The sequence below is a fragment of the Asterias rubens genome, chromosome 3, assembly GCF_902459465.1.
Source record: "Asterias rubens chromosome 3, eAstRub1.3, whole genome shotgun sequence".
In the NCBI taxonomy this organism is placed as follows: domain Eukaryota; kingdom Metazoa; phylum Echinodermata; class Asteroidea; order Forcipulatida; family Asteriidae; genus Asterias; species Asterias rubens.
The window spans coordinates 12,472,220-12,499,325 of record NC_047064.1 but is presented as its reverse complement, the minus strand read 5'-3'; the positions used below and the strand labels follow the sequence as shown (position 1 = coordinate 12,499,325).

The 27,106-nt window shown below is 36.8% G+C and overlaps 1 protein-coding gene across 2 annotated transcripts in view; it reads left to right on the top strand.

Annotated features, from left to right (window-relative positions):
- The window catches only part of LOC117287854 (MYCBP-associated protein-like), a 124,863-nt gene that overhangs the window by 29,831 nt on the left and 67,926 nt on the right, over positions 1-27,106 (top strand). For both annotated transcript variants that reach the window (XM_033768407.1, XM_033768409.1), the window contains 4 exons: positions 12,465-12,636; positions 14,354-14,473; positions 16,357-16,420; positions 25,293-25,375. In XM_033768407.1, coding sequence (XP_033624298.1) covers positions 12,465-12,636; positions 14,354-14,473; positions 16,357-16,420; positions 25,293-25,375 — 439 coding nt within the window. The remainder of the gene's footprint in view (positions 1-12,464; positions 12,637-14,353; positions 14,474-16,356; positions 16,421-25,292; positions 25,376-27,106) is intronic.

Genomic DNA, 27,106 nt, shown 5'->3' with positions numbered 1-27,106 from the left:
TGTAATTTTAGCCACAAAAATCATGATTTGACGACATTCACAGCCAAAGTTAAAGAAAAATATAACTTAAATGGCGTCCATTTTAAAATCCAAGATGGCAGCCCTCTGCCACATCTGACAGGTTGCCAACATAGTTTTTCTTGTTCCTGCGAGTCTTATTTAGGTATCTAGCTAGGTGGCATGTTCTAATCATTTATTTTCTACGGGACTTAATTTTTGGTCAAGCTCCCCGGCTATTCTTTCAACATGATTTTCACACAAAAGACATGTTCTTGAAGAATTACTAATGTTCCACCACCACAAGAGCTAAATGTGATAGTGATACACATTCAACTTACTCTATGAAAAAAAACTTAAATTCAAATTTTTCTTGATCGTCTGCTTAAATTTTCGTCTGCTGCTCCACCGCCATTTTACCCTCCAATAGATAACCAATGATTGCACCACAATACTTTTCTTAGAACGTACTGTAGTGACAATTTGTATGGGGACAAGAGCTCACTAACTATGAACACAAGGTTGGCGACACTAGCTTTTGCGAGAGAGGGCACTTGACCATTTTATCTTGACATCTCAAAACGTTAGATTCTCTGTCAGTTTTCTTAAAAAGATAATACCTTTGCTGGGGAAAGTTTTGTATACACCACCTGGATTCTTAATCACTAGATATGCACAAAAAGTGACAAGTCAACAAATTTTGGGAGCAAATAGTGTAAGGTAAAATCATATTTGGCAGTGTGGATAGATTACTATGATAGATGTTGGAAGAGCATTCTTTACATGTAAGAACACTTTCCTTAAATTTCAAATTGTCCATTCATTTTTGTTGTACCTTATTTGATCAATTAGACTGCAAGGAGACAATCAACCTGAGACAAGCAGCTAAGCCAATGATGGAGATAATGCTTATCATAGTTTGCATATTTCTCCTCAAGCTATCCATGATAGAGTTGACCATTGGTACAGTCTGCTGGATAGCTAACATTACTTGGTGTTATGCGGTAGCTGGGCCTTAGTAGGATTCAGTAGGATTAGAAGGCACTTTATTGCATTGAAGGTTCTGTGAACAAAACTACAGGGTTGCTGTACCCGTTAGAGGGTCAATAAATAACTGCTTAAAACTGCATAAACAACTTATTATTTTTGATTGGTAGAGGGCACTGTTCGTCAGCTTGCCTGCATGTTTTAAGGTGCTCTTCAATATCTTTTTAAAATCTGTGATTTAAACTACCTTCAACTTGCCATCCAAGCTCCATTTTTACTGCAAGGTGTTACTAGTGATTTTATTAGTGTGTTTGGTGATTATTGTGAGTTTTCAACGTCGGAGATCCTGTTTTTGAGTGAAGATTGTGTGTGAGTACTGTACCTTTTGTAATTGCCTATATTGCACATGTAGACACACAGTGTGTACGACATGGCCGCCACCTGTTTTCTACCAAAGGCTATGCTTTGCTTAGCGTTGCTGCTCTCTTGTCATTCTCCAAAACTACCGAACATTACTGTGGTTGATCTTACAACCATAGCATCATCGAACTTTCATCAGAAAATGACATTCCATCCTGCCATTTTTGGTGTACCAAGCATCCGCCCATCAGTATCACACCTGTGCTCTACGGGATTCAGCCATTCCCGCATACCATTGATGAAATGGTCAAAACATGGTTACATCAGTCTTTGTGTACCTGGCCATGATCCACCTGTGATGAAAAAAAGTCTGCAAGAAATGTCGTATCATATCTGTCCCCCTGGGAATAATTCTGATATTTGTAATTATCATCCTATTTCCATCTGCTCTGCTGTAGGTAAGGTTTTAGAACGTATGGTTGCTAATCGACTTTCTGACCATTTATTCACTTTTAAACTTTTGTCTGATGCCCAACATGGCTTTTTACCTGGTCGTTCATGTACTACCCAAGTCTCTAGATTATTTCATGACTGGTCAGCTGCCCTGGACAAGCGTCAGCCACCTAGGGTTGATGCTATATTTTTGGACTGGGCTCGTACTTTTGACAAGGTGCCCCACAATAGGCTCATCAGCAAATTACATAAGAAGAGTTATTCAATGTTGTATTGATTAATCTTATGAAGTTTAGTGTCCATTGTTCAATATTTACAAGTTGGTTGAATAACTTTTGGATTTTAGTAACTTCATGAGTCACCCATTACTACACTCCTTAATTTTTGTAAAGTTAGTGTTTCGATCATTAGTGTTGTTATTAACACGCTTATTAAGTTGTTCGTTGGTGTTGTTTTTAACACGCTTATTAAGTTGTTCGTTGGTGTTGTTATTAACACAGTTATTTAGTTGTTCGTTGGTGTTGTTATTAACACGCTTGTTTAAATGTTTGTTGGTGCTGTCGGTGTCGTTGTTGTTGACATGCTTGTCCCTCGGTCCTGTTGGTAACATGCTCTAGAGGATCTTGGTCTTGTTTGATTACTAGTTGGATTGCGTGTTGGTAACACCCTTATTTAAATGTTTGTTGGTGCTGTCGGTGTCGTTCGCTGTTGACAGGCTTGTCCCTCGGTGTTGTTGGTAACACGCTCTAGAGGATCTTGGTCTTGTTTGATTACTAGTTGGATTGCGTGTTGGTAACACCCTTATTTAAATGTTTGTTGGTGCTGTCGGTGTCGTTTGCTGTTGACAGGCTTGTCCCTCGGTGTTGTTGGTAACACGCTCTAGAGGATCTTGGTCTTGTTTGATTACTAGAACACGTAATCCTCATCTGAAGTATCGTTGTCTGGTGCCGCGGTGTATGATGTCTTGTCGCTGATGGCATTGGCTTGTGATTGTTGTTGGCCCTGCTCCTTCTTGCTTCTCAAAAAATGACATTTTCTGCTCGGTACTCACTGTTGTTTTTCTGCTGCATCGCACCAGCCTATCTACATGAAGATCGACGAACTGCCGAGCCGTGGCCGAGTCGGACTAAACCATTCTGTGAAAGGCAGTGCAGCAATGCGTGGATGCTGTCCGTTTATAATACCCGCCGTTTGCGCATAAAGCTTGCACGCACTGTGGCGGCCATCTTGGATTTGGGATTTTGAGGCATTATGGGACATTTTTGAGCTTGGCATACAGCAAATTCGAGCTCAGCACCCCTCAATACCCCTTTAAAGCTTTTATGCCATAAATTAACACAATTTGCCTTCAGGGTTGATTTTTTTTGAAAATTTACCCAGTCTATATTGGGCCCTTTACTTCATCGCGATTTATGGAGCGTCATGTCCCACAGTAGCGAGTTTTCGGAACATGCTGTGTGCCACAAATCTAATCTGTCTGGGGTTTTTTCGTTTTGTTTTTTTCGGGGGCGGTAAGAGCGTAGGCCTCTTTTTAGTTTATTCTCATCTGAATTGGTCCTGTAAACTTTCTGGTCAATAGGCTGCACCAAAAGGGAGCACTAAACGTGAACGTGAACGTCAAAAAAGTGTATTGTTTATTGTCTCTTTGGGCTTATTGCATCTCGCGAAATTTTAACGACACAATTTCTGACTGTTCATGTTCACGCTGCTAGGAACAAACCTCCATACATGCCATATCTCTGACCCCTATAACGTACAAACTAAATAAAAACGGTAAATTCGTCCTCACTCCTTAATACTTCTCTAACTTATTTCACTTTCAGAAAGCATGTCAAGTTATTTTTAGGGTTCGTTAAGTCCAGTTTGGGTCAATTTTGTAATAGACAAACTCCTAAAAATGTACCCCATTCAGCCGCATGAGGGCTCTTTTGTTAACATTATCTCCAGTAAAAAAAACGACGGGACGATTGCTAAAGTAGGCTACAAAATGGATTTTGCAAAATGTACATTCTGAAACCTGACCGACACACTGCTCTAACCAATTTTGTGAATGGACTTATTCAAAAGGAAACTTAATGTCGTTTTGCTTCACAACTTTGGCCAAATGCAAAGTTCTTTTTTTACAGCTTCCAAACAGCCTTTAACGTACGTGTATAAGTTTTTCCGTGATGGGGTAAACTGTGAAACTGCAACACTATACCTCCATGAACAGACCGTATTCTAAAACGGTATTCATGTACTCATTTGAGTTTACTGGCAAAACTTATACGAAAAGAATCACAATGTATACACTCTCTTCTTGTAAATAATTTGTTCTATAAAGATAGTGTCCATAGTTTAAAAACAGCAAGATACGTTTTGCATCAATAGTGCAATTTCTGTATGGAGATTTATTGTAAGTCCGAGGTCGCCACCCACTTTCAATCTAAAGTGGTCCCATGGCGACCTCCTTCACCAAGCCTGTTTCAAAACCAGACAACACGCCACTCACAATACACTGACCAGAATGTAAGGAGAGGTTGGGCTCTATTTGACATGCTTACTTTATTTGTGTAAGCCCCCCCCCCCCTCCCAAACCCCAAAATGTTATTAATTGTAAAGTTCCCTTAGACACCTTACAGGCCTATAGCCCTACCCAACCTATAGCCCTACCCAATGTTTCAAATTATAAAGCTTCCGTATGATCCCATCCTTAATGAATTTTTATGTCGTTTTTGTCCTTGTGCCCTTTTGTGCCTTTGTTATTTTTATTGTCCGGATCGCCTTTAGATAGTGATTATTTTCGCTTTTTGGTTATCCGCAGGCTTGTTCTCTGTGTAGTCTTATTTTTTATTGCCTATTCTTGGTATGTATTGTTTGCCTGGAAATAAATAAATAAAATAAATAAAATATTAAAAAAATTCCTTTTAGTGCTGCAATGGATCTCAAAACTTTATGCTCCAACTACATGGTTCTGCAGGACGACCTACATATCACGTACTACAACAGCTCAAAATGAATTGCATACTTCGCCGATACAGAGGAAAGCGTGGTGGAAGGAGGAAGAAGAATTTGATCCACTCCATTCCAGTTCGCATATCCAGTTATCCGCCCCGGTGTGAACTATATCAATCTGGGATAATGCAACAAAGTTTCCTTGGACGCAACGATAACTTCGAGAGACAATCCGGGGCTAACCTTGCAAACCTTGTGAAGATCCCCAAGGTTAAATCAACAAGGTTAAATCATGGTTAAATGCCCAATCCTGTGTCAATAAGCTAGATGAGATACGGCTACTTGTGTTGGAGAGTAATCCTGACTTCCTTGGAATCTCCGAAACTTGGCTTCATGATGGGATCGACAGCTCTGAAATCAACATCCCAAATTATGAACTACTGCGCAAGGACAGAGATGACCGACACGGCGGTGTTGCAATATATTTTCACAGTAGATTGGAAGTCAACCAAGTTCATCTCCCAAATATTCATTGCGTCAAATTGGAAACCCTGTGGATTAAGCTGAAACTACCAAATACAAGACCAATTTACACCGGTATAGTTTATGGACCGATTATATGCAACAAATTTTTTGAGGAACTTGAAGTAGTCTTTGACGAAGTTATCTGCCTTGGTGATTTTAACTGTGATTCTCTTAAACCAAATGACTGGCAATGGAAAAAGCTTCATGGCATAATGTCAACGCGTCAGCTATCTCAAGTTATTTCAAAACCTACTCGTATAACTTGTACCTCAGAGACACTAATAGACCATATCTGGACCGCTCGACTTGAAATGTACTGTATCAATGGTGTTATTATGCTATACGTAAATTGTAAAAAGATTCCAAAGGGGCCTGCTCGTAATATCAGGGCACGGTCTTATCGTACCTTTAAAGAAATTGATTTTATCAATGATCTCAGAAATGCTTCTTTTAATGATGTTGATATGTCCAACAGCCCTGACCAGGCGCTGGCGTGGTGTGTTTTTGAAGGTATTTTTATTCGTATATGTGATAAACACGCTCCTTTTAAACAAATTAAAGTTCATATCAAGGCTCCTAGCTGGCTCAATGGTGATTACATTTTTCTCAGGAAAAAGTTGGAGCAAGCTAAAATTCATGCTCAAAGCACTCAATCTCCCACAGGTACGCCTATCGAGATTTTAGAAACACGACCAATAATCTGGCCAAAAGGTTGAAATGTGAATTTTATGAATCATCTATTAGAACTGCTGGCTCTGACACAGGTAAATTATGGAAGGTCATTAAAAGTATTCTGCCTAGCACTAAAAAGGTCAGCATAAACAATATTAGGTCCGGACATGAAATTTTAACTGATGGATGGATCTGCCATTGCTAATGAGTTTAACAATTTTTTGCTAGTATCGGCAGGATATTAACTGATACCCTGATTCAGCAGAGTTCAGTTGACTTGGTCAGCTCATGTACCCAGGACACAGAGCCAGTGGAGGAGCCGTTTCATTTTGTGGGTGTGGTGCCATGTGAGGTAAGCCTTTTGCTACGTGACCTTGATACCACCAAGGCTACTGGTCTTGATGGTTTTGGCCCCAGGCTGTTGAAGGTGGGGTACAGACAACTTGCGACACCGCTTACTCACATCATGAACTTGAGCCTGTCCACTGGCTCTGTGCCATCTGCCTGGAAACTTAGTCGTATATCACCTATTTTTGGCGAGCTGCTTTAGCAGAATGCGAGCCTATGTAATACCGATTTTGTCCGTCCGTCCGTCCGGCCGTCCGCATTTAGACTTTTTGATAGTTTGTTGTGTAAAATAATTGTTTTTACCCTCATTTGCAGTTTATTTGTCTCACACACACAGCCATAATGTGGTTGGATCCATAGTTTGCAAATGGAAATTGTTTAAAAATGTTAGTTTTCAGAGTACAGTATTACCCTCTGGAAATTAAACAGCTTCCTTGTGTTTAAAAATGTTAAAGTTTTCAGGGTACAGTGTTACTCTCTGGAAATTAAACAGCTACCTTGTGTTTAAAAATGTTAAAGTTTTCAGGGTACAGTGTTACCCTCTGGAAATTAAACAGCTTCCTTTGAGTAATCTTTGAGTAACGGTTTTGCAATGAGCTTTGAATGTGGTTGGATAAGTGTGCAAATGGAAATTGTTTAAAAATGTTAAAGTTTTCAGGGTATAGTATACTTTTCTGGAAATTAAACAGCTTATACATTTCTGGTTTTTCAAATAATGTTGAAGTTTTTTGGAATAACAAAAAATGTTAAAGTTTTTTTTTTCAAGCTCGAACATTGACATCTGGATTTAAAAGAAACAAACTCAAATTAAATGTTTTGAAATCATTTGTTAAAACAAAAATCAAACTCTGTCACTGGTTCCAGTTGAATGAGCTGAAACAATGAAGAACATGAAAGACATTAAATGGTCATAACTCCTTATTGCGATGATGTACTGACTTGAAACTGAAGTCAAACATTGCTTCTTACATGTGGATTCATATGAAAAGATAAAACTCAAAGAATTAATCACAGGTTTTAGTTGAATGAGCTAAAACAATGAAAAACATCAAATGGTCATAACTCCTTATTGTAAAGATGTACTGACTTGAAACTTAAGTCAAACATTGCTTCTTACATGTAGATTCATATGAAAAGATAAAACTCAAAGAATTAATCACAGGTTTCAGTTGAATGAGCTGAAACAATGAAGAACATGAAAAACATTAAATGGTCATAACTCCTTATTGCAATGATGTACCGACTTGAAACTTAAGTCAAACATTGCTTCTTACATGTAGATTCATATGAAAAGATCAAACTTAAAGAATTAATCACAGGTTTTAGTTGAATGAGCTAAAACAATGAAAAACATCAAATGGTCATAACTCCTTATTGCAATGATGTACTGACTTGAAACTTAAGTCAAACATTGCTTCTTACATGTAGATTCATATGAAAAGATAAAACTTAAAGAATTAATCACAGGTTTTAGTTGAATGAGCTAAAACAATGAAAAACATCAAATGGTCATAACTCCTTATTGTAAAGATGTACTGACTTGAAACTTAAGTCAAACATTGCTTCTTACATGTAGATTAATATGAAGAGATAAAACTTAAAGAATTAATCACTAGTTTCAGTTGAATGAGCTTAAAAAATGAACAAATTGAATAGGCATAACTCCTTATTTCCATGATGTACTGACTTGAAACCTAAATCAAATATTACTTTTAACATAAAGATGCATATGAAAGGATAAAACTCAACGAGTGCATCACTGAAGAGTGCAAAGTTTTAATCAAATAATTATTGCTGCTTAGATGCATATAATATGAATAGATAAAACTCAAAGATCACTGGTTCCAGTTGAATGAGCTAAATCAATGAAAACCTTAAATGGTCATTACTTCATACTTGTCAACGTCCCCACCCCTTTGACCATCAGTTGATCAAATGATTGGTTTTTCTGTCAGTCATTGGTTCTATCTGGTGATCAGCAGCTCGCCATGGCAGCTTCGCTGTTCTAGTTAAAGAAGGCAATAAACTAAACATCAATAACTATCAGCCAATTTCTGTTATTCCAACCTGCATGAAAATTTTTGAGAAACTCGTCCATAAACAGTTGTTAGGCTTCATGGAACAAAATGAAATTCTAACAGAGAACCAGTCTAGCTTTAGACCTATGCACTCCACACAAACTTGTCTTCTTAATGTTTTTAATTACCTCCTGGAAAATATGAACTCGGGGTACCTCACGGGAGCAGTCTTTCTGGATCTAAAGAAAGCGTTTGACGCTGTTCACCATGAACATCTTCTCAACAAGCTAAAAAATATTGGAGTGCAGGGTCTGGAGCTCGACTGGTTATCATCTTATCTAAATGGTCGCAAACAGGTGACACAAATTTTTTGCTAGTATCGGCAGGATATTAACTGATACCCTGATTCAGCAGAGTTCAGTTGACTTGGTCAGCTCATGTACCCAGGACACAGAGCCAGTGGAGGAGCCGTTTCATTTTGTGGGTGTGGTGCCATGTGAGGTAAGCCTTTTGCTACGTGACCTTGATACCACCAAGGCTACTGGTCTTGATGGTTTTGGCCCCAGGCTGTTGAAGGTGGGGTACAGACAACTTGCGACACCGCTTACTCACATCATGAACTTGAGCCTGTCCACTGGCTCTGTGCCATCTGCCTGGAAACTTAGTCGTATATCACCTATTTTTGGCGAGCTGCTTTAGCAGAATGCGAGCCTATGTAATACCGATTTTGTCCGTCCGTCCGTCCGGCCGTCCGCATTTAGACTTTTTGATAGTTTGTTGTGTAAAATAATTGTTTTTACCCTCATTTGCAGTTTATTTGTCTCACACACACAGCCATAATGTGGTTGGATCCATAGTTTGCAAATGGAAATTGTTTAAAAATGTTAGTTTTCAGAGTACAGTATTACCCTCTGGAAATTAAACAGCTTCCTTGTGTTTAAAAATGTTAAAGTTTTCAGGGTACAGTGTTACTCTCTGGAAATTAAACAGCTACCTTGTGTTTAAAAATGTTAAAGTTTTCAGGGTACAGTGTTACCCTCTGGAAATTAAACAGCTTCCTTTGAGTAATCTTTGAGTAACGGTTTTGCAATGAGCTTTGAATGTGGTTGGATAAGTGTGCAAATGGAAATTGTTTAAAAATGTTAAAGTTTTCAGGGTATAGTATACTTTTCTGGAAATTAAACAGCTTATACATTTCTGGTTTTTCAAATAATGTTGAAGTTTTTTGGAATAACAAAAAATGTTAAAGTTTTTTTTTTCAAGCTCGAACATTGACATCTGGATTTAAAAGAAACAAACTCAAATTAAATGTTTTGAAATCATTTGTTAAAACAAAAATCAAACTCTGTCACTGGTTCCAGTTGAATGAGCTGAAACAATGAAGAACATGAAAGACATTAAATGGTCATAACTCCTTATTGCGATGATGTACTGACTTGAAACTGAAGTCAAACATTGCTTCTTACATGTGGATTCATATGAAAAGATAAAACTCAAAGAATTAATCACAGGTTTTAGTTGAATGAGCTAAAACAATGAAAAACATCAAATGGTCATAACTCCTTATTGTAAAGATGTACTGACTTGAAACTTAAGTCAAACATTGCTTCTTACATGTAGATTCATATGAAAAGATAAAACTCAAAGAATTAATCACAGGTTTCAGTTGAATGAGCTGAAACAATGAAGAACATGAAAAACATTAAATGGTCATAACTCCTTATTGCAATGATGTACCGACTTGAAACTTAAGTCAAACATTGCTTCTTACATGTAGATTCATATGAAAAGATCAAACTTAAAGAATTAATCACAGGTTTTAGTTGAATGAGCTAAAACAATGAAAAACATCAAATGGTCATAACTCCTTATTGCAATGATGTACTGACTTGAAACTTAAGTCAAACATTGCTTCTTACATGTAGATTCATATGAAAAGATAAAACTTAAAGAATTAATCACAGGTTTTAGTTGAATGAGCTAAAACAATGAAAAACATCAAATGGTCATAACTCCTTATTGTAAAGATGTACTGACTTGAAACTTAAGTCAAACATTGCTTCTTACATGTAGATTAATATGAAGAGATAAAACTTAAAGAATTAATCACTAGTTTCAGTTGAATGAGCTTAAAAAATGAACAAATTGAATAGGCATAACTCCTTATTTCCATGATGTACTGACTTGAAACCTAAATCAAATATTACTTTTAACATAAAGATGCATATGAAAGGATAAAACTCAACGAGTGCATCACTGAAGAGTGCAAAGTTTTAATCAAATAATTATTGCTGCTTAGATGCATATAATATGAATAGATAAAACTCAAAGATCACTGGTTCCAGTTGAATGAGCTAAATCAATGAAAACCTTAAATGGTCATTACTTCATACTTGTCAACGTCCCCACCCCTTTGACCATCAGTTGATCAAATGATTGGTTTTTCTGTCAGTCATTGGTTCTATCTGGTGATCAGCAGCTCGCCATGGCAGCTTCGCTGTTCTAGTTAAAGAAGGCAATAAACTAAACATCAATAACTATCAGCCAATTTCTGTTATTCCAACCTGCATGAAAATTTTTGAGAAACTCGTCCATAAACAGTTGTTAGGCTTCATGGAACAAAATGAAATTCTAACAGAGAACCAGTCTAGCTTTAGACCTATGCACTCCACACAAACTTGTCTTCTTAATGTTTTTAATTACCTCCTGGAAAATATGAACTCGGGGTACCTCACGGGAGCAGTCTTTCTGGATCTAAAGAAAGCGTTTGACGCTGTTCACCATGAACATCTTCTCAACAAGCTAAAAAATATTGGAGTGCAGGGTCTGGAGCTCGACTGGTTATCATCTTATCTAAATGGTCGCAAACAGGTGACACAAATTGGTGAAAACTATTCCCCCTCTACTGTAGTGACTTGCAGTGTGCCTCAGGGTTCTGTGCTTGGGCCCCTTCTTTTTACATTGTACATGAATGATTTTGCCAATATTCTTCCGATAGACTCTAAAATGTATTGTTATGCTGATGACACAGCTATTTTTACTCGTGCTAAATCTATTGGTCTTATTAACAGAGCCCTCAACGCAGATATGATTGAGGTTTCCAAATGGCTGCAGACTACTTTTTTAAACTCTTAATACAAGCAAAACTAAAAGTATGTTATTTGGTACTCAAGCTAAACTTCGCCGTATTGAAGAAAGTTTACATGTGAAGATCGGTTCCAATACCATTTACAATGTTGATCATTTTAAGTACTTAGGTGTCTGGCTAGATCAATCTTTATCTTGGAGTGTGCACATTGAGAAAATTACTAAGATTTTTAATAAACGTGTGGGGGTTCTCCGGAGGATTGTTCTTCCCCAAAATACTTTAAACCTGCTGTACAAAACTCTGATTCTCTCTCACTTTGATTATTGTGATGCTGTTTGGGGCAACTCGGCCAAAGTTTTTCTTTCAAAACTTGATACAATCCAAAACAGTGCTGGTAAAGCTATACTTTTCCTCCCCTGGAGAACTTCAACACACACTATTTTATCTACTCTTGGCTGGGAGTCTTTAAGTGCCAGGAGAAATTTTCACTTAAACATTTAGTAATGTTTTTAATTATGCCGCCACTGCCCACTCATACAGCACCAGATCTGGCTCACAAGGTAATTTAGTTCCCCCTCTACTTAAAACCAACTCAGGTAAACGTAAATTTTCTGCTCGTGGGGTCAACTCATTTAACCAACTCCCCTTACACTGAAAAATCCTTCGCCATGCACTGTTGCAAGTTTTAAGGTTCAATACAAAAATTTGATTTTCTAATATATGGGGCTTGTGGTGTTTTTCCTGGCTGGACCAGAATTTTAATCATTGTCTATTTTGTATTTTGCTTGTTGTAAAGTTTTTGTGCTGTTGAGTGTTGTGGTATACATGTAATTATCCATAGTCTTTATTTAAATTTGGCTGTTGGTCTATTTGTAATACATGTATTAATTAATGTTTTTATAAACATATTTTTATATTAATACAATTTTGAAATTTTAATGTGTATGTAGTTGCTGGGCACCTCTGAAAAACAGTGTTTCACTGAGAGGTTTCCCCAGGGTAAAGAAGAAATAACAAATAAACAAATAAATAATAATAACTAAATTGTCTAAATTTTGTTATTGTTTTTTATGCTGATTTAGATCGAGATGGATTCTGTCCCAATGAGGTCAAAGACTCCAAGTGTTAAGTACACAAGCAAACATGTCAGTATTGATCCAAAGCCAAGAGACTCATTTCTTGATGAAAATAATGCCCTCCTCAACTGGCAACTTAAGATGATGGAAAGGAAGAAGCAACAAGGCTATATCTCAAGTAAGAACCAATAATTACTGGTTAATCTCTTGTTTGGTCTACTTTTTTCCATCTACGTACTTTTGATTTCCTGTTTGCTGAGTTTTTAATCTTGTGTTTTTTTTTTGTCTATTAGGATACATGTACCTGTATACTACATACGACAAGTAGAAACTTTGTTCGCACTAAATGGCGTAAACAGCCTCTTTATTCCAATTTAGTGAGCAGATAATTACATGTTCTTAAAACAGATTTTCGGTGTGGGACCATCCATGATAATTTTTCTCATGAATGCAACCATTTAGCCAAACTGAATTTCAAAACTGAAAGCAACTCTTAGCACTACTTTGTGTATAATACAATGGTTAGAAAATCTAACCTAACCAACTGTCCACATGCTGTGATTGACTGTAGAAAAACATCCATATTAATACAGGATAGTTCAAAGCTAGTTCCGACTGGATACACGTTAACAAGTTGAGTAAATAAATAATAAATAGCTGCGCAATGTGGTGCTGGCCTGTAGATTCTCTCCCAGACACAACCTATGATCAAGGCCACTTAACCATCAAAAACTTTCATAGACACGGGGCTTTTATGCTCAGTATTTTATGGGGCTAACTTTATTGTTTTTCCAAGTGCCTCGTCGACATTGAAATGTCACAATTAAGTTTGAAAACTTATCTTACAAACCAAACCGAAAAAAAAACAAAAAAAAAAACACTTTTATCTACTAGGCTCTCTAACAACTAATTGGGGATAGATCATTATTTTCATCTTCGGGTAATAATTCAAGTTTGCATGTATGTACTTGCCTGTTCTATTGTAGAGCCTTCCTTTCACAGGTAAGCAGAAGAAAAAAAATGTAGATCTTAGAGATCTATGCTAATTACATTACAATACAATAATCGTTATTAGATTCCAAAAAGGGTAATTCAAATGCTTGCATCAAGTAAAAACATTGACACATTAAAAACATTAAAAAACAGACAAGGGCTATATACATGTACAACTAGACATGATTGCAGTTGTGCACAAATAAATAGCTGTTTTGTTAATAACATTTTCAAATTTCTGAAATGAATTTGAAATTCTTTCTTATTCACAGCGGTTATGACCAATCCAGCCAAAAAAACAAAACAAAAATTTAAAGGTGCAAAAAGGAAAAAATCATAAACAAGAACTTGCCAATATCTAACAACCAACAAAGTTTCAACTTGATCGCACCATTACTTCGGAGTTACAACTTTAATGCCACATCACGTGACCCCCAAACACGTCATTGATCTGACAACTTCACACATACGATACCTGCCTGACAATCAACATTTGTGTAAATTTAAAAATTGTGTAAATTTGCCTCTAGCTACCGGGCAACCTCGGTATAGTCTAGTTGGTAAGACACTGCTCTAGAATTGCAAGGGTTGTGGGTTCAAATCCCAACCGAGTAACATGCCTGTGAGATTTTTTCACAGGACTCGGGGAAGTACTGAGGATACAGTGCTAACACACATCGGTGTATGGGTAAAAAACCAAAATTAATACTCATTCAAATTGTTTTAATGTAGTTATTCACAGTGGTTTGAATTATGAGTTGTTTATCAACATATATTTCAATACGCTGACATAGTTAAATTTGTCTGAATTGTTATTGGGAAATGATATGAAACATTGAAACTGCTTTAAAACACTTGTAATTTACAAAATGGTTGTAAATCATTTATTGTGTTTGTTTCAGAGTTGCTTGAGATGCCAAAGTCTTCATTAGTGATGAATAAAGCTGATGACTATCGCCAAACACAAGAGCAACGGTACCTTATTGAAAGATCAATACCAGCATTGGACTATGGGAAAGGATGTAAGTTATTACTGTTTAAAAACAAATTTGGAAGCTAAATGGAATGCATAATTAAATATTTTCATATACAAGACATTAGCATTCATAAATTTCTGTGAAAGCCATGTGCTATTCAGTCAAATTTGATCGCAATTGAACAATTAATCATTTTAATAAATTCGAATTATTTTCATTATGTGCCTGCAATTGTCCATTCAAATGTTGATTACCTTTTGGGTTTACATGTATTCAGGTACTTTTAAAACCACTAAAAAAACTACTATCAAGATGGTAGAAAATTTCTATATTTTATTGTGCTTTCTGTCTTTATAACTATTGTGTTTTGGTGTTGAAAGTTGTATTTATTTAACACTTAAAAGGTCGGTATTCTGTAAAAATTTCCATTCCCACAGCTTTATTGTTATGTGTTACATCTCTTTGGACCTCCTTGCCCAGTGCATCTTTTCCTCTATCCTGATTTACTTTTATTTTAATTTGTTTCTTTCTCATATTATGGAAACGTTTTCCCGGATTTGTCTCATAAAAGAATTGACCACAAACGAACTCCCACACCACGTTGTGTGCAGAGGCCACTGACTTCATTGGGCGGATAGTTCCATTATTTGAATGGGTACATTAACTTAGACACAATAAGGGTGATAGGCACAGTACGTAATACTACGGAGACAAACATTGTTTTTTGATGTGCAGAACAGCTACTTATAGACTTACTTACTGAATGAAACTATACACCACACAATAAATATTCAAATGGTCACAAATAAGTTAATAAAAAAGTACTAAACTTACTTTTTTGATCGAACTGGTTGTATGATGGTTTTAGGGTGTTTTTGTAGATGATTTGCGATCAATATAGAAAAAAAACTAACTCATATTTGAAACAGAAAGCATGAGAACGCGACAAGATAAGTACATGAAATTTGGCCCGGTTGAAAAATTCATCTTTCTACCCTGCCACTTTAGCGGTACGATCCAGTAAAATAAAACGGTAAAATTGCTACTTAAAATTACTCATTGAATCAAACCCAACACTTGATACAATCCAAAACAGTGGTATTAGACAAAATGATGTTGTACCTTATAGTTAAAAAAGATGTATCATTATGTATTATTATAAAAGACGCCGATTTAGCGATGATGACGTCATTGTAACATTGTGCGTGTGCATCCGGGACTTCCAGGTCAAAATGTCAATTCAGACGCTGAAGGTTATTGGTCAAGAGTTTAGGTTTCCTTTGTTCCGACAACAATATACAACCAATCAGAACAAGTTTTATACCAGAAGAAAGCTAACGATCAGAATATTCATAAGCCGCTCATCCCAAAGCAGCCTTATAACCACAATGGAACGAGTGAGGGCTTGCGAGGACCGCCGACGTGCAGTTGAAACTCGCTATTTTGCTCTTCTACGATGCAAAAGACGACAACATTCTAGAAGAAGTGAATCTTCTTTGCACTGCTTCAAGGGACTTGTATGTGGTTTTTCTGGTTTGGTAGCCACACAGGAATACCGTACTCCAGAACAGGTCTACAAAGAGAACAAAAGAGTTTCATAAGAACATTCAGTTTTTTTTATAGTTAACAGTTTCCCTGATGAAACCACATAATCTAGAACACTTTGACTTACCAGATTGGACATGTTTGGACCCAGTATAAGACTTCTGGAGAAAATTAAATTGGACACAAAGTAAGTAATGTTTGCTCCTGAAAATGAGCAGAGTTATACTTACTGTTTGAAACACAGTGACCGCAATGGCTCTTTTCATAGCACAATTATACACATAGCTGTACCCGCAAGTATGCTGGTAGTAATAGTTACTCCCTACAACATAACAGTTTTATGCAATTTGAAGGGTGTTTATTTATTTTTTGGTTTTTTTTAGATCGCATTGGTAGTGAGTTTTGGAGTCAACAGGAGAGAATAGGAGATGATCTATCTGGAATTCAGTAAGCATTATATCATCATATTTTGGTCTAGCTCAACACTTCTTAGTTGTTTGTTCACTTAGCCCAGAACACCTCTTGTTTTTGTTTGTTTGTTTGTGTTTTGGCTAGCTGCTGAGCAGTGCAAGCCTATGTAATACCAATGTCTGTCTGTCTGTCCTTCTGTCCGTCCGCACTCAGTGGAAATGTTAAAGTTTTTGGTTTAAGTTTAAGTCTTTGAGTTGAGTTGTTTTTGGTATATACAAGCCCAAGTAAGATTGTTGTAATAATAATAAGACTTGTAATGCGCACATATCAACCCTGCTGGGTGTTCAAGGCGCAGTAAAACCAAAAACAAAACAAAAACAAAACACAACACAAAGAAAAACAGACACAACAAAATTAGTCATTGAAAACCTGTGACATAAGATAAGTTTTGAGAAGAGACTTGAATTTTGCGGTACAAACACAAGATCGAAGATTAAGTGGTAGAGAGTTCCAGATGCGTGGCGCGGCTGAAGAAAAAGACCTGTCACCCCATGAGTGTCGAGATTTGGGTTCAATGAGGAGAAGCATGGAACTTGATCGAAGATTCCTTGATGGAGTGTAAACTTGAAGCAGTTCAGAAATATAGTGGGGAGCCTTGCCATTTAGAGCTTTGTGGACAATGAGCATCAGCTTGAAGATGATTCGTTGAGAGATAGGGAGCCAGTGTAGTTGTTTCAGAATGGGGGGTGATAGAACAGGATTTTCTAGACAGTGTCACAATGCGGGCAGCAGTATTTTGGAGCCATTGAAGTCGGGAAATCTGGTTGTTAGGAAGACTGTAGAGAAGAGCATTGCCGTTGTCAAGACGAGAAGTAACAAATGCGTGAATGACCTTTTCAGTGGCACTTTTGTCCAAGTACTTGCGAATCTTACCTATATTCCTGATGTGATATGATGATAAACGAACAATATTGTTGATGTGTGGCTGAAGTGTCATCGATGAATCAAAAATAACCCCCAAGTTCCGAGCTTTCAGCGAGGGAGCTTTCCGAGCATCACCGATGGAGATATATGGCACTGAAACCTTAGTTAACTGTTGACGTGACCCAAATAAAAGGAACTCTGTCTTATCATCATTTAACTTCCTGAAGTTTTGATGTGTCCAACGTCGAATCTCTTGGATGCATTTTTCAAGTCTTGCAATAGATGCATTGGCGTTTTCTTGAGAAGATTTAAACGTGATGTATACAATTGGCAGTCATTGTCGGTAATTTTCAGCTATGTTTTCAAATAATGTTGAAGTTTTTGGAATAATATTTTTTTTTCTTCAGATTTTGGAAAAACCAAAATGTTAGATTTGTTTAAGGCTCAAACATTGACCTCTGGATTTTAAAGAAACAAACTCAAATTAAAATATTAACGTTTTGAAATAATTTGTTAAAACAAAAATCAAACTCTGTCACTGGTTCCAATTGAATGAGCTGAAACAATGAAAAACATAAATGATCATAACTCCTGATTGCAATGATGTACTGACTTGAAACTTAAAGAGCCAATAAAGGATGATCTCAATATTTCAACTATTACCTTTTTATGGCCAAATAGACATCGTAGATACTGGTTAATAACCATTTTACTCTCAGAATTTGCATTTAGTAACAAATAACTCGAGTAAAAAATGCACCCGTCCGCGCGGCTTTTTCAGCCGAGAGTTATAAACGGCTAATCTATTATAATGACCTCTTGACGCCAGTGACGATATTCCCCTAATTGGGTGTGAACACAGTTCTCCAGCTTTGGCAAACTGAGGGCGCTATTTTCCACACCAAATAGCCGCCACTGGCGTCACGATTCCTTTGTCGCGCAGGTTTATTTGACCCCGCGTTTTTCAGAAATTTGGCTAGAAGCGTTCTGTAGAAAAAACATTTTTACCATGTTTTAACGTGAAGTTAGAGACTCGTTATATTTTTTTAATGTTTCCTATGGACTCCAGCTATACGAAAACTGTAATATTTGAGATCATCCGTTATTGGCTGTCAAACATTGCTTCTTACAAGTAGATTCATATGAAAAGATAAAACTCAAAGAATTAATAGCAGGTTTCAGTTGAGTTGGCTAAAACAATGACAAATAGCTCCTTTTTTTAATGATGTGCTGACTTGAAACTTGAAACAAATATTGCTTTGCATGTAGATTCATATGAAAAGATAAAATTTGAAGAATTCGAGACAGGTCAAAAGGTCAAGAAAAGGTCATCAACGTATTCATTCTTGTGAAGTACCCAAAGCCCTTTTATATGATGTACAGATAATCAAAACATGGTTGAGGAAATATGAAATTATGAAATATTGACGACTGAATAGAAAACTATCTAACCGAATGGGAAACGTACGCTGATAACGCCTCGAACACAGACTAAACAAAAGTGATGATTTAAAATAAAAATAACAAAATAAAAAATCCTACGAAACCTAGTATTCCCAAGTGGTCTCCCATCCAAGTACTGACTGGGCCTGACGTTGCTTAACTTTGGTCATCTGACGAGAACTGTACCACTTAACGTAGCTTGGTGAAGATGTGACATCTTATAAATGCAAGTTTTGACCTTAGGGTACGAACAGAAGGAGGGGTCATTTGATTTTGGCGTTAACTTTTCAAATGTAGTCCCAGTCTTGATCTATCAGAAGCCCGATTATGAATATGAAAGCTTTACAATTCAAAGACTTACAGCAAACAGCAAATGGTCACTTTTTGAACGTAACATCCTTGTAAATCGACACCTGATGATGTCATAATGACGTAACTCAAACGGTTTCCTCTCCTAATGCATATCTAACTATGTGTGAAGTTCATACAAGTGTGCTTTTGTTAGAGGACAAAGGGACAGAGAGAAATTGAAGAAGTAACAAACAAAAGATTAAACTAGATATAGTGTTTGTAGAAACAAACACTAGGTGTTCTGCTATTGTTGGGTCAGTGTTTGAATCAATGAAAATTTTATGGTAAAGCATCAAAAAGTGTACATTTCAACCTAAAAGCCTTTAAATAATGCCTTTTCAAAGGCACTTCCGGTTTAAAAAGGTCAAGAGAAGGTCACCAACATACGCATTTTTGTGGAGTACGTAAAGCCCTTTCATATGATGTATAGATTGTCAAAATAGCTTTTGTGGTCAATGAAATGTGAACTGATGAATAATGACGACTTGAGAAGAGACTAACTAACCGGAAGGGAAATGTTTTTTGAAAACGCCTTGAAAACAAACTACATACGTAAAGCCCTTTCATATGATGTATAGATTTTCAAAATAGCTTTTGCGGTCGAGGAAATGTGAACTGATGAATGACGACTGGAGAAGAGACTAACTAACCGGAAGGGAAATGTTTGTTAAAACGCCTTGAAAATAGAGTGCGTACTTAAAGCCCTTTCATATGATGTATAGATTGTCAAAATAGCTTTTGTGGTTGGAGCCTTATGCATAATGACGACTGAAGAAGAGACTAACTAACCGGAAAAGAAATGTTGGTTGAAAACGCCTTGAAAATAGACTAAAAACGAAGCTATTTATAGGAGAAGAAAAAACTACATAAAAAAATAAATAATACAAAATTTGGTCGCCAATTGGTCTCCTATCCAAGTACTGACCAAGCCCGATATTGCTTAACTTCAGTGATCTGACGGGAACCGGTGTTATCAACGCAGTACGGTCGTAGATAATATACAATAAATTTGATTTGAACCAGAAGACAAGGTCAAAAGGTTAAACGCCTTGAACGAAGACTATTCTACATGAAGCTTTTTCGCGCTCTATGGATGATCACTGGAGCGTGACTCTCCCGCACAGCTAATACATTACACGTTGTGTGTATGCCTAAGTGTCATGTTTATGCACATACCAACGGGGGATTTACGTTGTTCTTTAGACATGAATTTTGAAATTTTCAACCTCTCTTTTGAGCCGGAAGACAAAATCAAAATGGGGTCATGTCTGTGAAGCGTTTACGGAGTTTTTAATGTCCTTTCCGATGATGTATTGATTGTAAAAATCCCTCATGTACTTTAAATTTAAAAGTTATGATTTTTTGAAATAATAAACTTTGAATTAGTGTATCTCGTCATCGTGACGTAACAACTTGTGCATCATCTACTGGTTATTGTCTACCTGTGTGCAAAGTTTCAACTTAATGCAACCTTCGCATCTATGCTTTTTTTTGCGGACAATCGACTCTGAGAGGAAGAAGAAAAACTTTTAAAAAAATTTAAAAAACGAACAATAACAAAGAGTTGTTCGGGCTGTTGCCCGAACACCAAAAAATGAACAATAACAAAAGGTGTTCGGAGCTATGCTCTGCTCCGAGCACCTAATAAAAACTAAACATAGGATTTTTGTTTATTACAAAAACACGGTGTTCGGTTGAACGTTACGTGATGACGTAGTTCAAAAACATTGAACCATAAAGATGATTTTTATACTATATGTATGTTGTATTTTATAGTTGAACTTGTATCACACTTTTTAACAACTCCTTCACAAACGCAATATGTTTGTGTGAGATTGGCATCAGGTTTTTTTTGCAACTTATGGAAGCCCTTTAAAAATTTTACTCACTCTGCACGGGATGCTGTTCACAGATTTGATAATCAACAGCGCCCTCTTTTGTTGGACAAAAGAGAGCGCTGTTGGGAATTCCCCAAAAAGTGTTCTCGCCATATGATTTTTACAAATTTGAATTGTTGTTTTATTGTCATTATGACGTAATTAGGCCTGTGGTGTCTTGATACTAAGGTTCAACGATCTGGTGAGTTACAAGGTTCAAATCGATCTCAATCGTGAGCTATGCTCTAGATAAGCTCAAAAGGTTTTTTTTTTAATACATAAAAATATGAAGATGAACTTTGACCCAGGGTAACGACCCGGAAATTAAGGTCGTATGATTTTGGAGTTAACTTTTCAAATGTTGCCCAAGTCTTTATCTATCCGATGCCCAGGTAAGAACATCATATTCTTTATATTTATTCAGATACAGCAATATATACAGAAACGAGCAAATGTTCAATTTTCAACTTTAAATTCTTGTCATGACGTCATCAATGACTTCATCATTCCAAAAAATTCATCTACTCACTAGTGCCTATGTACTTAGTAAATTTTAAGTTTGTACTTTTGTTTAAAGGAACACGTTGCCTTAGATCGGTCGAGTTGGTCTTTGAAAAGCGTTTGTTATAAAATGCACATGGGTAGAAAGGTGTTGTAAAAGTAGAATACAATGATCCACACAAACATGCCTCGAAATTGCACGGTTTTCCTTTTACCTCGTCGACTAACACGGTCGGCCATTTATGAGAGTCAAACTTTTGACTCCCATAAATGGCCGACCGTGTTAGTTTGCTCAGTAAAAGGAAAACCACGCAATTTCGAGGCAAATTTGTGTAGATCATTGTATTCTACTTTTACAACATCTTTCCCAACCGTATGCATTTTATAGAAAACGGTTACAAAACGCTTTTTATAGACCAACTCTTCCGATCCAAGGCAACGTGTTCCTTTAAAAGCTCAAAGTTGTTTCTTGATGAGAAAAAAAACACAAAGGCGAACTTTGACCCAGGGTAGCGACCCGGAAGTTAAGGTCGTACGATTTTGGCAATAACTTTTCAAATGTTGCCCAAGTCTTTATCTATCCGATGCCCAGGTATGAACATCATAGCTTTTATATTCGTTGAGATACAGCGACAAGCAAATGGTCATGTTTCAACTTTAAAAACCCTGTCATGACGTCATCAATGACGTCATCATTCCAAAAAAGTGGCGGTTTCATCTACTCACTAGTGCCTTGTACATAGTAAGTTTTTAAGTTTGTACAAGCTTTACCTTTTTTTTTAAATTGCTGGAGAAGGTTCGGAGAGAAAGAAGGCGACGAGGAAAAAAAACAAAACCAAAACCATAACAATAACAACAGTTGTTCGGCTGTTAGCCGAACACCTTAAAAATAAAAATAATAAAACAAACAAAAATAAGAGATGTTCCGGGCTCTTGGCCCGAACACCTAAAAAGCGAACAAAAACTAGAATTTAGTGTTTGTATAAACAAACACTAGGTGTCAGTTTCGGGTCAGTGCTGGAATCGATGAAAAGAATAAATTGTTAATAGCTTGTAAAAATGCAAAGAAATCAAAATGAAAACGGATTACTTTTATACATTTCAATTTATTTTTATTTTTATGAAGCTTATACAGTATATAATTTGTCAAAAAAAGCCATGCCTTTAGACTTTTGAAAGAGGCACTTGTTTTAAATAAAAAATGTAAAACAAAGGCAAATCGAGGAAATGGCAAACCTGAACCCCTCGTGAATTTTGACTAAAAACGTATGAGTTAAGCACTATTTCTACCTGTGGCTGTAGGTTGTATCATGGAAATAAGGAATGCAACACAGCGAGTGGAAATCTGTCACTGGATCCAAAACCATTCCGCTGAATTTTTGTAATTTGCTGTTTTCTGAAGATGCAAAAATAACAAGAAAATTATACAAAGTATGACTCAAGGAAAATCAATTCAAGCTGTTATTCACAGTGAAAGATTTTTTAATCTCGGGATGAAGGGAATCTTGAGGGAGTCTAAAGCGTCCTTGTGAGAATGTATTTTGAAACGTAAGTGTAGCTGCAAATCTTGAATCGTAAGCCTAGCTTGACTTGGGATTGAAAGTGCACCTTTTGATTATAGCGTAATTGGAACCCTAAACGTATCTTGGATTGTCTAAGCGTAGCTGAGTAGCTGCGTAGCTTGGAACGTAACCATATCTTTTGGAACGTAAGCATATCTTACGACGTAAGCATAGCTGGGTATCTTGGAACATAAACAGAGCTGCAGATAGAACGTAAACGTAACTTGACTCAGGATTAAAAGCGTACCTTTTGTTATTATAGCGTAACTGAAGGAACGTAATAGTATCTCTTAATGTAAGAGTAGCTGTGTAGCTTAGAAGTGGGGAAGTGAATCTCGACGGAGTCTAAAGCGTCCTTGTGAGAATGTATTTTGAAACGTAAGCGTAGATGCAAATCTTGAAACGTAAGCCTAGCTTGACTCGGGATTGAAAGCGTACCTTTTGATTATAGCGTAACTGGAACCTAAACGTATCTTGGATTGTATAAGCGTAGCTGAGTAGCTGCGTAGCTTGGAACGTAACCTTATCTTTTGGAACGTAGGCACATCTTGGAACGTAAGCATAGCTGGGTATCTTGGAACGTAAACGTAGCTGCGTATGGAACTTAAGTGTAACTTTACTCAGGATTGAAAGCGTACCTTTTGTTATTATAGCGTAACTTGAACATTGAAGGACCGTAAGCAAAACTTGGAATGTAAGCGTAGCTTGGAATGTTAGCATATCTTGGAATGTAATCGTAGCTGGGTATCTTGGAACATAAACGTAGCTGCAGATGGAACGTAAGCATAGCTTGACTCGGGCTTGAAAACCTTTTGATATTACAATGTATTAACGCGTAACTTGAAGGAACGTAAGCGTAGCTGAGTAGCTGCGTAGATTGGAACGTAACCAGCTAATATCTCAACAATCTTTTTACAAAATTATGCTTTGAGGGAATTTTGTTTTATCATTATTTTTGTTTCCATTTGTATATAAAATTCTTATTCACCTGTTCTTTTTACAGTCGCGGCTCCGTTTTTTTGTTAACCTTTTTTTTTCATAAAACATTTTTTAAGCTACTCGCACAATAACACTGTCAATATAACAAAATGCGATATTCCTACGTTTTGACATCATCAATCTTTTTTAATAACCTGAAAACTCCTAATTAAAAGAAATTAGGAGCCATGAAACAAAACAAATAATATTGGAACGTTGCGATCATAAGAAATAACGGGTTCGACACGAGGTGTGCCGACTGACTAATCCACGATGACAAACATTTACTTTGATGTCTGGCTCCAAACCCCTCCCAAGCTCACGGCAAGACCCGCAAGCTGGGAGATCATAGCGCCCGTGATTACACCTCCAGCCCCCACGAGACACGGCATGTGCGGTACGTGATATGCCCCAAGGCTTACGCTCCGATTGCTCCACGACGTGGGGCCATATAACAAGCTTCCGTTACACAGACTCTTTGAAATGCAAATCTTAAGTTAGCTTTTCACCATTATTTACAGTTTGTAGCTATAATTTGAATACATGATCTTTTTCATCAAATACTCGTTAATACCTTTGTAAAAAAAAAGATATAAATTTGGTTTTGCAAGTTACTTTTAGACGGCTGGAAGTAAAACTAGCCCGGAAGGTCACGTGATTTTGTGTACCACTTTTTGGTTAAAACAGTCATGCGACCTGCGTTTTTTGTTTAAAAATGCTCAAAAACGGCTAAATTTGATGATTTTTATTAGGGACTGTTCTTCTTCATTCCTGGAAGGCCGTTGAAGTCATATATCCTATTCTATTTTGTAGCCCAAATAGCCCAATTCAGTCGGTGTGCCCCTTTAACATTTATGTGCCTTTCAAAATTGTATTCAAATTTCTTATTGTATCTTTTCATCATCATATCTTAATGGAACATTACAGAATTGGTAAAAAATCTAGTTTAATATCACAGATTTCACAAAATGTACATGGTCAAATGATGACGACAGTAGAAAACATCTCTTGAAATATCTCTGTCTAAAATGTCATCGACATATTTGATGAGAAATAAATAAACTAATTTCCCATTTGGATTGTATCGCTTAGTGAGCATTCATTTTATTTTAAATGGATGTCATGCAAAATGTGTTGTCGGTTTTTCTGTATTTTCTAGTGACCCCAATGGCCAGACATTTATACCATAGGTCGTTTTGGTTGGTAAGCAGTTTGCAACAGCTAATTTTACTTTCTCAATTATAAATACACTGTATTTATTTAAATTTTCAGCATGACATTCAATGAGACGGAAAGGGGATATCCTCCTCCCATTGAACACATTGGTCACCCAATCGCAGTCCAAGAGGAAATGGGTAAGATTTAAGTTACCAGTCTTTTATTATTAGCTGTTTTTGGGCGAGCTGTGAAGCAGTGCGAGCCGTCCGCGTTCAACGGAAAGGTTAAAGTTTTTGATTTAAGTTTCAGTATTTGAGTTGAGTTGTTTGTGGTATGTACAAGCCCAAGTGAGATTGTTGTATTGTACTTGCCAGTAATTTTTTGGTAATTTTCAGCTGTTGTCCCAATAATGATAGTCCGACCATTTACTTATCCAAGTCAAGTAAAAAGTTAGTCAAGTAAAAGATTATTTATAGAGATTTGAGCAAATTCTCATGCCTCATCTTTCACTTATCAGACTTTTGCTAATGCTGGACTTTTTACTTGATAAGTAATTGCTATTTTTTATTTTTATGGCCCAATGTCCGCAGATTTACATTAAACTTACACAGTTTGAAACTAATGATAGTAGAAAGCTTCCCTTAAAATATTACCTACTGAGGTGCTGTAGTTTTTGAGAAATAAGTAACACAATGTCACACACAAAAGTTGTGTCAGTTTCGTGTTAACCAGTTATGGTGTGTTATGATATAATATCATAACTGGTTAACCCGTTTTTACATGCTAACATAATTTTGGTCTCACTGAGACAAAAATTATTGTGTGACAATTGTTTTACTCATTTCTCAAAAACATGAAGGGAAGCTTTCTTCTATCATTATCTTCAAATCGTGTAAGGGACAGCGTCAATAATATTTTTATCAGCGAGCCGTGGCCCGCTGCAGCTCTGTGTGGCGCCGCCAACCTGTCCCTCTGAGAGGTTAGCAACTCATTAAATTTTGCCTATTGCGTGTCTTATCAGCTGGTAACAATGGACAGAGAAGAAGCGCGGCACGCTGCGGCCGGCCAGTGGACTGAATCATGAAACTGTATAGAAGGGATGAATGAATAAAGCAAGTGTGTTTATTACTGCAAGATTTCGGACTATAAACACGATGTTTTGAATGTGAAACTGATCCTTTTAGAATTTTGTAAAGGATCCATGTTCTTACCACGAGACAAAGCACAATTAGTTTACTGATATTATTTCCGATAAAAATACATTTGTTGTTGAATGTTCGTTTGTTCCCCCCCCCCCCCTTTTGGTGTCTCATCAGCTGGTATTAACAATGGACCAGAGAAGAAGTGCGACGAACTGTGGCCGATCGTGATTGTAAACTGATAACAGTGGACCATGGAGGGACTAAAATCTGAATGAAACCATGATGAAACATACCATTCTTGTTCTCCCAAATTATATTGGAATACATTCTGTAAATTGTTGGCATTCCTCCAACTCATGTGTATGTAGTACTGAAATATTCCTGACGACTACTACAGAAATACATGTACATGTATTTGCTTTTGAGTTTGTCCATCGTGTGTCTGGTTCTCTCCCCTACGATGTACTGTGCAGTATGGCTATCCAGACCTATGGTGTGCAACCAGACTACATGATTGTTTGAACAATGTGAGCGACGGCAATTTCGGGTTTATGTAAACTAAACTGATATCTCCTACAATTGCAGTTGTATTTAAAAGAATAACTGCAAGTTGTTTAATACCAACTTCAAGACGAAGTCCTTCGGGCTGTCGACTTTCTCAAGAATTTTCCCATTTTTTTCTCATTCCCTTAATATTTTTCAGTCCTTTTATAATTATTTCCCCGTCCATGTTTATTCCCGTCCCAGGTTTATTTCCTCTTTGTACGTTTTTTCCCGTCCCTTAAT